At 37.4% G+C, this 12,662-nt stretch overlaps 1 protein-coding gene across 1 annotated transcript in view; it reads left to right on the plus strand.

Annotated features, from left to right (window-relative positions):
- The window catches only part of ROS1 (ROS proto-oncogene 1, receptor tyrosine kinase), a 69,935-nt gene that overhangs the window by 23,394 nt on the left and 33,879 nt on the right, over positions 1-12,662 (plus strand). Inside the window, exons 18-27 of the mRNA XM_040059212.2 lie at positions 1,876-1,976; positions 3,533-3,747; positions 4,151-4,308; positions 4,886-5,048; positions 5,813-6,075; positions 6,887-6,950; positions 7,605-7,807; positions 8,275-8,486; positions 9,663-9,949; positions 10,876-11,052. Coding sequence (XP_039915146.1) covers positions 1,876-1,976; positions 3,533-3,747; positions 4,151-4,308; positions 4,886-5,048; positions 5,813-6,075; positions 6,887-6,950; positions 7,605-7,807; positions 8,275-8,486; positions 9,663-9,949; positions 10,876-11,052 — 1,843 coding nt within the window. The remainder of the gene's footprint in view (positions 1-1,875; positions 1,977-3,532; positions 3,748-4,150; positions 4,309-4,885; positions 5,049-5,812; positions 6,076-6,886; positions 6,951-7,604; positions 7,808-8,274; positions 8,487-9,662; positions 9,950-10,875; positions 11,053-12,662) is intronic.

Raw genomic sequence — 12,662 nt, forward strand, 5'->3', positions numbered from 1 at the left:
AATTATTTTATTTTCTGATCACTTGTTTAGCTCAGCTGGTGTGTATTGGCAGAGCTTGTTTGATTTTAGCAGAGCTACTCTGATTTATTCCAACTTAGGATCTGGCATAGAATTTCCAAACCACTTAGTAAGTTGTTTACACTGTACAATATGACAAGAGGAAAAGTAATTTATAGGGGAACAGCAAAGCGCATTATATGGAAGGGGGGTCAGAATCCTTTAGGTGTGGTTTCAATGTGGTTTCAATATTTCTAGTCAAAGATTATTTCAAATAGCTAAGTTTATCCTGCATTTCGTGATGTTCAGTTACATTGCACCATCACAAATACATGTCGTGCCCAGAGACTAATACCTCTCACGAACTGGGAAATGTTCTCCTGTTTTTGAAGCATAACAGAAGAGAGGTGTTAAATTACTGCCTAACTCCTGGAAACGAATAGTATAAATATTTATTTGCCTTTTAATAATGGTGATACAGGGTTCAGGATAAAGAAGATAGACATATCCATAGGAAAATGCAATAGCTGCAGAAAAAAAGTTGGGCAAGGAAAAAGGACCCAAATGTTTAAAAAAAAACAACATAAATTCAGGAAGATGTCTTGGTGTTGAGCATGGGAGGGAGAATAGGTAAATGGGATAAAATATAGCACAGCTAACTAAATATACACTTGGGCACATACATGCTGTGAGATATTTTTAACAGGACAACCTACAGGAGCAATCATTCAAACCTTGATTTTCTGACATACAATGTCAACAGAAATATGTCAAGAATGTGATTACATAAGGAGCAACAGACAACTAAGTGATATAGCATTTGCTTTCCTGTCATCATCTTCTCCAGTTTATTAACGAAGAGTAAGGGGAAAAAAAAGGCTGTTCCACTTACATACATAATGGAAATTTAAGCTTATAAAAGAATAGTTATGACTAGTGTTTGCATGAGAAGTTTGAGAGCTGCTGGAAAACATGTTCAGAGAGGTCCCAAACAACTTGTAAGCTGTGCTAATGATATAAAATAGACTAAACTTGATAACATTTAGCAGACTAACTTACGGAAGCAAATTATTTTTTATTCACGGAACATATTATTAAATGTCTGATTTTTATTTCTATTGCATATGGTATTGAATCTGTTGTTTACTGCAGAAGCAAGAAGACTCTTTTGAATATAAGATCCTATTAAAAAGAAGCAACAAATCTTTCTTCTGCCTTAAAGGAAGATGAAACATTGAAGTAATGAACAGGGGGTGGGGGGGTGTAGATTGTTCAGGATTTCCTTTCCCCCCTTTATTTAATAGTAAATTATTTACAAAAAATTAAATATTCAAATTTCCTGCTTAATCAAAGAAATTAATTAAAATTTCACCTCTATTTTCCATAAGTAATGCAACACTTTAAACTGTTTATGTATAAAATCAAAGCTGGAAAACAAAGACAAAAGACCTGAAATACTTTTTTTCAAAAGGTGTTTCTGACTTTCAGACTGGATATCATCCACCTGTTTCAGAATGTGAAGAATGTTAAAATATCAGAAGTATTCTGGAGATTTTGATAGGTAATTCCACTAATCACTTGATATGCTATTGCCATCATATCTGAGGTACTCAGATACTCCAGGGATGAACACCATGACAGGTGCTAAAAAACTCTTACCTAGGAAATCATCAGCTGCTATAAATAGGTGTCCACCAAGAACTCGATTATTTCCTAGTGCTATCTCTTTTTGTGTTAGAATAAACCCTCATGATAGTAATGCTATTTTTGCCAATAAAGAGCTACTCATGATGTTGTCTAGACAACTGTTATGCCTAAGGGGTCTTACCTCAGAAGTGAAGATGTGTTCAAATTGCTATTTGGACTGTTTTTTCTTAGGTGGTTGGCGTAACTTTGGATCTCACCTATGGTTTTCTTTACTGGCTTGTGCAAGATAGTCGATGTCTAAACCTATACAGAGCTTCTCTCTGCAAAGAAAGGTAAGTAAAGGTATAGCAGAGGTAAGAAAGTGTATTTTCTAGTTTTTTTCATACTCTTTAAGAAAAAAAATGTCATCCAGTGCTGGACACAATATTTACTAATTTAACAATAAACAAAAAGAGGAGCGAATGATCACGGCTAGCTGATGGCAAACTACATGTTGTGATGGTTGGTAACACCGTTTTGTGGTGAGAGAAACATGGTATGGAACCTCAGCTGAACTGAGGTCATACTCATCAATTTTTAGACGTAGCTGCTTATTGTCTATTTTATCTTGGCATTTACAGCACTTGACAGTTTCCAAGTGCCTGGAGCTTTGCAAATTGCTCATCTTTCATGAATCTCAAGATTTGAACTGACACCACTTTCACACCTGAGTAAACAGTACTCAGCAGACTCTTGATGATCCCAAATGCGAAATGGCTGTATTGCTCCAGAAAGGCAAAGTTTAATAAGACAAAACATAATGAACAATGTTTATGGGTTAGCTTGATTATATACAAAAACCTTGAGAAAAACGGATGTTTGTTCTCTAAGTGCAAAGTGTAAAGTGCGTAATAGTTTGTGAAACTATGTTTTTGCTCCTTTCCACGTGGAGAATGCAATTATTTTAATTTTTTTTCAAGCATCGGATTAAATTGCCCAAACTTAATTGAGCAGCATCTGTATTTACATGCACCCATAATGTTGCAGGCTGGCTTTGTGTGGAATCAGATTAATTTTCTGACTGATTTTAGACTTGCTATGATTAATAGTAAACACTGAAAGAATCAAAATATGATTAGTTTTAGCTGGAACATGCATTTCCATTATGAACCAATTGGCAGACATAAATCATTGTCCCTGGCATGCCAGAATACAGAGATTGGAATGATCCATCCTAATGGACCTGACGGTGTGTAAAAGCTTTTCCATATTTGTTTTGGATGGCATGTGTCTAAGCTCAAAGACATTCCTGAGATGGCAAAATGATGCCTTTTACAATATATTTAATCTCTTACCAAGATAAATTGGGACCTAAAAAGGCCTGAGCAAGTTGTAAGGCCTTGTAAGTTTTGACATACAATATACAAGGCAGATTAAATCACCAGTGATCCTGGTGAAGAAAAATGTTAATAGATCTTAGAAGGAAACTAGCAGGGTCAAATAAATCTGGGTTCCTGATGTAATGCACTAGAATGGATCTCATGCTCTGAAGCAGATTTCACTGTTTCAATGGAATTGCTGAGAGAAGGTGGGCTGATTTTTTAAAATACTAATTTTTCTGCATCTATGCAGCAGAATCTTAAACCATTTTGTAATTGTTTTCCAGTGAAATAAAGGGAATTAAGGCCATTTTCTTCTTCCTGCAATATTTCATATTCTGAAAATGTTCTGCTTTAAAGAGCTCAAAGAAAAAATTTTGGTTAGGTTTCCTGCCTCTTACATTTTATAACTTGAATTATAAGCTTTAAGAACTTGAATTATAAGAAACTTAACAATATGTCAAACATTGCATAAATCTGTTCCCTCTACATGTGTGCTATCAGTTTGCTAATTTCATATGTTTCCACAGTTGTAGTAATGCCATCATCACGGAATTTGCAGGATGGAGTACTTCTGAAATATATCAGGGTGCACTGGAATATTACAGTGGTCGTCTGTTCTGGATTAATAGGCTTCAGTTCATTACAGTCCAGGAAGTCAATCAGAGCCTTAGCATTCCCTTCTCACAACCAGCAGAGTTTACAGCCTTTACCATTGTTCAGGCATCACTTAAACCTTTGCCAGGTACATTATCTTCTCTATCTAAACTCATCAATACAGGTATTCACTGTCAGCCTGCAATTTTTCATTCTTGAAATTCTTTAGTCACTTGACAAAAGATAAGGACAAGAGCAAATTATTAATACATATATCAGGATACACCTGATATATATATATATATATATATATATATATATATATATATATATATATACACACACCACCTGATAAATATATCAGGATAATGATCAATTATAAAAGCTAATATGCTGCATTCGTATGGATAAAAAGAATGTGTTGCTGTCATATATTGTTTCTATTTAATGCTGGCTTACAGGATTTACTTCAATGTTTTAAGACACATTTGAATAGTCTACCTATTTCTCACATTCTTTAGATTATTATTATTTCTTCTGTTTATGGACAGGAAATTTTTCTTCTAACCCAAAAGTGATTCCGGATTCAGTGCCAGCGTCTTCTTTCAGAATTATAGGAAATTCCTCAAGTTTCCACATCACTTGGAGTCCTTCCACAAAGGTGGAATGGGGAACTGTCTTTTACTGCGTGGGATCAAAATCTCTACAAGTGAGGATATTGATGCAATCCCTCCCTATTATCTAGATGTGTTACCGCACCTACTTGCTGATACATATATTTTTAAAAAGAAATAGAGCTTTTTCCTTCTCCAACTTTTACAAATTGGTCAAGAACCAAACTAAATTGCAAACAAAGTGCAAGTTGTCCGTTTTTTCCCCCACTGCAGGCAGAAGTTGCTCTGGGTTAGCAGCTGGGATGTGAACAACCAGGGAAGGAGATCACAGGGATCAAAAAGTTGTGAGAAATCCTCTCACGGTAACTCAGAGACAGAAGTGTTCTCTGAGATGACAGTGGGACAGCCTTTGCCTGAATGTGAAATCTAGCCTCCAACCCCCCTTTAATGCATTTGGCAAACTTTACTTCAAATTCAAAGGGCAGATTGCTGGCACATCGCTACACATCACTTCAGTGCCACAGGAGCTGGGGAAGCAATGAGTGCTCACAGGAAGCGAAGCTGTGTTTTGATTCAGTTGACCAGTTTGGTAAGGGAATTTTGGGAAACTGAAGGCCTTTTCAGTAGGAAAGAAGTCTTGCTTTATTTTATTTTGTTTAATTTCATTTGCAGTCTCTGGAAAGTGAAGGATGCCTTCACCCGCATAATCTGACAGTGCCATCCTACCGAGTGGATTGGCTGGAACCATTTGCACTCTTTGATTTTACTGTCACTCCGTACACGTACTGGGGCAAGGCACCAATGACATCTGTATCCCTCCGAGCCCCTGAAGGAGGTACTAAAATTTTACATCCCTTTCCTCGTGTGTAATGGGTACTGGGAGCAGCTCAATGTCAGCAAGTGAAACCCTGGTGAAGGATGAGCAGCTTTCAGAGCTAGTCAGCTTCAGGCAGAGTTGCAAGGACATGTTTCTGAGCATCTTTGGCAATCATCTATTGCAGACAGAGATGCAGATAATTGAAGTAATTGTATCCAGAACAGAAAATGCAGGACAATATATCGAGCATGTGCCTGTGACTATGAGCAAGAAAGAGAAACTGAATTCATTACAGTGAATAACAAAGGCTGCATGCAATATCTTAACCACTTAGTATATTTTTAATAAATATTTTGCGCATTTTACTCTCGCTTCAGTGTTTATTTTTGCTCTTATGCATGTCAAAATTAAGTTAGCAGAAATATAGTGTTGAGTGACTGAAGTACTGAGAAAGCTCATGAGATGCAGTAGATTTTGAAGTGAATAGGAGAGGGGATAGAATACGCTGTGTTGTGAAAATTTTTACAGCCCCTTAGTTACATACAGGACTTGGCGAAATAGATAAGTCTCAATCTCAGTGCAGGAGCGCATTTTTTTCCTGTTTATAAAGCTCTATCTTTTGGCTAGGCAAGTTAAAATCAGATGGCCTCACATCAATGAAAAACAGAAAGGAATTTCCATTAAGTTTTAGATAACCTTCTGTAGAGTTAGTTATGAGGTAAGGTTTGTGTTTTAAGAGGAGTATTTTGTTCTGTGTATTTTATCTTAATTTTTTTACACAGTTCCTTCAGCCCCTAGGAACCCTAGAATATATGTGTTACAAAATAACCTAGATGAAAGTGATGGGAAAGTCCTTGTGGAGTTCAGGTGGGACAGACCTGAAAGGGACAATGGAATTTTAATGCAGTTCAGGGTGTACTATCAGCTACTGAATCAGAGCAGCACTGCTGGCACCTTCATGGAGTGGATTGAAAGCAATGTTAAACCCACACAGATGGAGTTTTCTCTCATGGATGTGCTTCCCAGCCTCACAGTAAGGTTTCAGGTACGAAAAATTACTAAGCTTGTCTCGTGCTAGGTGGTAGATGTTATCTGTGCAGTCTGATGTGTTTGCCTGGGAGATGTTTTTTTGGCTTGGGGCAAGAGCTTGTGGTTTCTGCTTGTAGAACTGCTGATTTGCTGACTCACCCATGGATACCTGGCTTAACCTCTCTGTGTACGATGTTGTTCACAAAATGGTGAAGCCCAAAATAAATTTTTCTAGAGGTTTCCCCAAGCCACTGCTAAACACTGCAAGTTGAACACAGATTCAACTCGTCTGGTGGAGAGTGATGGGCCTTTTGAACACAGTCACAGTATGAAGAATGCAAGGACTTGTGTGGCTTCCATGGAAGGAGACTTCAATTCAAAACTTGTCAAGAAGTCATATTTTCATTGTGATTAAAACTTTGGAACAAACAGAACCTGTGCTTGAAGAAAAGTGAAAAGTGTGAGAGCACGTAATAGACCAGATACTAATAGGGGAGAACACCATGTTGGTTGCAAGGTCAACAAATAGTAGGAATTGTTCCAGACTGGGAAAGAAAACACAAAGACTGTCTGGGGTCCTTTGAACACTAACTGTTAGATGCAGCATGGATTGTCAATCTCTGGGCTACTGCTAAAAATTCTCTTCATAGCCACCAACTAGTCCCAACTAGAATGTAGCCTTTGAACTGACCAGCACAGCCTTATGTCAAATACATTTAAGTTCCTAGATGAACAGACAGGGGTTTTGTCTCTATTGACTTTACAGGCTCTCAGATGCAATCATTTATGCTGTTACTTAACATAAGTATCAATCTCCTGTCCCACAGGTGCAGGCCTTCACCTCTGTAGGTCCAGGACCTTTGTCTGACATGGCAGAGAGGAATTCATCAGGTATGGATGATTTAGTTGCTGTCTCATGGTTTTTGTGCAATAGCTGGTGAAAATGACAGTACAGGAATTTGGCAATCTGATAAACAGCCTCCAACATTTTATGTGACATACAGCAGACACAACAGAGGAAATGGTTACATCCTCTGATATGAAAGATTAACACATTCCTTATCATTAGACTAAAATTTGGGAATTTCAAGCCTTTCCGCAAAACTATGCTAAATTAGCTCTTTTGTGCAACTCCAGGCAAGCATGGAACAGTAGGTTTCCCCCTGTAATCTGTATACTGCTAGAGATCATAACATATTTCTAATCAGGCTGTCAAAGTTAACTAGGAGAGTTAGAGATCCACTAGAGATTGTAGGCTATTTCTAATTTGGCTGTTAAAGATAATTAAATGAGCAAATCTGTTTTACTATGCTTAAATTTGTTAGGTAAGCATTCACAATGCCACTGAAAATATCTTAGTAGTTTGATAGCGATGACAAGAGGGCATCTCATTACTTTATTTACTTACTGTGGCACACAACCGAATACAATAAGTTCAGACCCATCATTTATTTGTATGAGATACAAAAATGCTTTCCTAATGAACAGCTGTGATTATCTAGGATGGGTTTTTTGATAAATTCTGCTGTGCCCTTTTCCTTCCAGATCTTTTCCCTGTCCCAACTCTAATAACTATTTCTGCCAACCAGCTGTTTCTTACTGACATAGACAATGGTCATACCATATGGGAAATTTCAGCGAAGGCTAATGTAAAGGACATCTGTTACACTGCTAATGATGACAAAGGATACTATATCACTGAAGATTCTCTTTTTATTCTGAATATACAGAATGCTTCAATGTTTCAGGTATTTCTTTATTTACTCCTTTACTTGAGAGAATTTAGGAAAGTATGTGGCCATTATTGTCATTATTTTATGACCAACTATGCTTTTGAAAAAGTAAAAATGACTAGAGTATGCCATTGTTAAAGTTGTCTTATTATTTATAAGTGGTTTTACTGACATCTGCTCTGTTGATATTTTATCAGATGTTTAATTTAAAATTCATAATAGCAAATACAAGAAATTTGGTTTTGTATAATATTTAATTTAATTTAATTCATTCTAATGTCAAGAATTTGGAAGCAACAATTTATATTTGTGAAACAATAGTTTTGATTTTTCTAAAAATAATGTCAATCCATGACATATCATTGTATTTTGACTTCTACTTCCAGAGTAGACACTTTTCTTTCAGAAAAAATTTGCATTTCATAATGTCCTTACATCAGGTTGGAAAATTCTGTCTTTTTTTTTTTTTTTTTTTTCTTAAGTTTTTGCAAGATGCTTATCTTCACAATGTCACAGCCATCACAGTTGACTGGATTGCAAGACATCTCTTTGTTGCCCTGAAAACACCACAGAACAAAACTCAAATATTTGTTATTGATCTTGAGCTCAAAAAAAAATCTCTGAAAGCCTTGAACATGCAACTGGGCAAAAGTAATTCAACGGTATCATCTCTGTTGTCATATCCTTTCTTAAGGTAAGCCACATGCTACAAAAAACTTTTTAAAAGCAAATTTTAGACATGATTTTCATTAAAACTTGAACAGTTAAGGAGCAAAAGGGACTTTTTATAGTAGATGAGTTTTGGCATTATGTAAATCTCAGAAATTTCTGGATGTAGTGCCACTTTAGTACTCCTAGTTGAGCTTGGACGTATGTAATTTCAAAAAGATGCCTGTGTGTGGCTGTGCCCTTCCGTGCCAGGCGGACGCGGGCCCCTGGCTGGCTCAGATCTGCACAGCGGCCAAAGCGTTTTCAGTCCGGGTACGCAAGCAGGTTATCTTTACCTGCTGGACTCAGCTTCTCAGCAGCAGCTGGCCCAAATTGTGTAGTGACAATGGCCATAGATAAAGAATGGCTCTTGGCTAAGCAGGTTTAAAGACGGTTTATTCAAGCCGAGCTGCGGGAGATCCAGAGCTCGCCCAAACTGCCGGCCAGAGAGAGTTTGAATTTCTCTCTCTGACCTTATAAGCGGGGGAGGGTTCAGGGGAGGTCACAACAGGACAGCAAATCAGGGAATTCGGGGGGTAACAGGGGGTGTCCACTTCTAAGCCTCTGACCACTGACAAAAAGGGAAAAGGGAATTCCCCCGGGCACTGACCTATCACTTGACGCCTCCCTGGGAATTTCCCAATCTGGGAAGGGGTCCCGAAGTGATAGACAGGATGCCCCAGAGCTGGGGGGGAGAGGGGATTGACAATGATAGATGGGGGGTGGGATGATTGACATGAAACAACTCAAAGGGGATGGACTGTTACAGAACTGGGGACACAGTGAAATGAACCATAACATAAAACTTCTTATAAAAACCTAATAAAACAATTCTTGCACCACCACACCTGTGTTTGGGTAAAGATTTCAAATTATGCTTAAATACTATTAGTTTTTTCTGTATAAGTAATGCACATGAAAGCACCAGACAACAATTTTTTTTACGGTAACCATTTTGTCCAGAATAGCCAGTTATCATGGCCTTCTATACAAAAAGAATAATTTGGCACTTAGAATCACTTTGCAGTTGCACTGCTGTAGTTAGTTGGTTTTAAATGTTTGGGAGATTTGTGACTAGTTATTCAATTACTCAGACTAGAATTGCATTTAGATCGGTCAGACTGAAGTTTTTCTACTGAAAGCAATGCATTTTCTTTGACAGCCGCTTGTACTGGATGGAAGAGCTTGATAATGGTGGCCACGTGTTTTATTATGACGTTCTGAACAACACCGTGCACCACATCTTGGGATGGGGACTGGTAGAAAAAGAGATGAGGAACTACTGCACCTGTAACGTCACAGAAATGGAGCTAGGAAGACCCATGAGTATAGATTTGTCTGATTCCAAAAATCCCCAGCTGCTTTTTATCAGAGGAGGAGATGAAATATGGGCCTCAGATGTGGATGGTTGCCACTGCTGGAGAATTATCAAAATACCAAGTATTCAAGGTCTGAGTGCTCTTTTATTTTTCTAGGTAGTTTGTGATTCTTGCTGTCCTTTACTTCAAACAACATTTATTTCAAAAAATAGCACTCACGAAGCACTTTGTTTATGAAACTGATTCATCTACAGTCAATATTGAAAAAATGTTTGTGTTCTGTGTTTCCAGTTGTGTATCCTGTTCATATAAACTAGGAGAAAGAGCAGTGTGAGGATATTTACTGATTCAAATACGTATTCCAGTAAGATGTAAATCAAAAGAAATGCTACAGCCTCAAGTGCTAGTGGTCAATGGATTTCACTTAGAATATTAACACATTATTTTGCTAGGGTATTAGCTACACCTATTGCAGTTTATCTCAATGGAAAGGTACAATAACAACTTGTGCCTGAAAATGTCATTGCAGACTTCAATATGTGGGGAAGGTACTTCACGCAGGTAGGGCCTTGTATGACTAATTATCCGTGTTTCACTTCTTATGATAATAACACTTACTCTTGGTTTCTTGCTTTTTAGCTCAGTTCTCAAGGTGTGCTGGTAAAGCTGCTCTGTTACCAGAGGAGCTGTCTTAATTGTTCCTGAATGATGGCAGGTCATGGTGGTTTTCATCTTGAAAAAAAGAGAAGTTTCTTTAGACATCTCTGGCTTTAATGTTTTATTTCTTGTGTTTGTTAATTGAATAGCAGTTCTCATAATTATGGATAATAAAACACCTTCAAATCTACACTTCTAAACTGGAATAACAGTGTCTCAGCTTCACGACACCCACTGAAAAATATCAGAAATCTCTTCTCAAGGGGAGATCCTTGAGGATTCAGTATGGCCAAGATATATATATATTGGCTCATTGTGAATACAAGCACACATCTGCTCTTGTAAAATCATCTGCTCAGGGTTGATTATAAAACTTAACTATACAATGTTTTCCTATAGGTAACAAAATTGGCAGCTTGACTGCAGATAAAAAATTTATATACTGGACCGCTGAAACAAAGGAATACACTGAAATTTGGCTAGCAAATAAAGAAAGCAGAAGACACTTTCTCCACAAGAGAGCAAACCATGGGCTGAAAATCTTAGCCTTCAATGCAGCAGCACAATCATACCCAGGTAGAGGGGATCTAGCTTGTTTTGTAAATGTAACCAGTTTATTATCAGGCATGTATTTAAGGTGCAGACTGGGTTATGTGTATTTATGTAAAGTATGCTTCATGGATTCAGGTACCTTCTACAGAGAAACAATTTGCACATTTTAAAAGGATGAATATAAGGACTGGCCTTGTGTTGGATACAATGGAAGGTCATGATGGTGAATATTGCCAGTTTGTTAATGCCAAACTATGCCTATTTTCAAACTTGTGTCAGACCTGGAGATTTAGAAAAGGTGGTGGATCTTACAGCACAGAAAGCCACAGTGTTGTAGCAAGAGTTTGATAGTGATCCCTGCTATGACACAGATTTCTGATTTTGTTCGCAAATATACAAAAATATTAAAAGGTCTGTCCTTCCAAAGACAAAGAGGTAAGAACTCTGCTTATTAAAGTGTTTTATAATAAAGTACCCAAGAGACAATTAAAGGTTACATTTTAGTAGACCCGGGCTTCACTTAGAACTTCTAATATTTTAAATAAACCATTGTAGAATGATAATGAAAGAAATAAAACATTAGTTTTAATAAAAAATTAGCATTCATTGTAACTATAGGGATTATCTTTGTAAATGCAGAGGTTTAGAACAGCTACTAGCATGATGAATATATTAAAAATAATTCTTCAACTCCAGTTTTGCATAAAAAAACTGGTAAATATACAAATGATTATTTTAACAAGTTGATCTTCTTTGGAATAAAAACATTTCACATTCTTTTGGGTAGCTGGTATAGTCACGCCTGCCTGTGGCTGCTCTGACCAATGCTCAGGCTGTTCTTGCCAACATTTGGGCATGTTTGTTCTCATGAGATCTGTGTGGGCTTGGCATTGGTGCAGGAGCCTGGTTTGGCCCTGGTACAGAATGTGCCAATCCCTATCCCCAGGGAGAGGGATTCCTGCAAGAGCCCCAGGCTCAGCAGGTGCAGAAAGGGAAGAACCAAATTTCAGTCCAGATGGATTATTCCTAACCAGAGATAGCCATGGAGATTTTCTAACTTACATTGACTGCTGCAAGTATATTTGGAGGAATATGCATGAACCTGACTTTGGTAGGAACGGCAGGGTTACTCACTTTGGGAGACAAGATCTTAACTATGAGGTAGTTTTTGTGGCCTAAGGGCAAGCATTCTTCCCTGTGCACATGCCTAAATTTCTTCCTTCTTATCAGGAAGTCCATTTAATATGTTTTTTATTTTGTTTTTGAAAGTACATCTAGTAATGAGGAATTTTCTTTTGTTATTTTTCAGTAACTGTCGGTGTAGTTTTCTATTATTTTCTCCCTCCAGACTCTTTTTCTACCTCCCAAATTTGTCTCTCATTATCTGTTGTTGATACAAATGGAAAGCTGTTGGGAAGAAAAAGCAGATAGCATTTCATTGCTAGAGAAAGGCAATGTCTATTCAGCATATCTGTCTTTCCAATAACAGGCACATTTGGGCTCATCAATATGTACTGCCCTGACAACACAATAACTACAAGTTGCATTTCCATCTTCTACTTCAAGGACCTAAATTCTTTATGAAAGTTGTATTATCAAACATAAATGAGAGTTTCTTTAAGGATCACTATTTT

Source organism: Hirundo rustica, chromosome 3, assembly GCF_015227805.2.
Source record: "Hirundo rustica isolate bHirRus1 chromosome 3, bHirRus1.pri.v3, whole genome shotgun sequence".
NCBI lineage: Eukaryota > Metazoa > Chordata > Aves > Passeriformes > Hirundinidae > Hirundo > Hirundo rustica.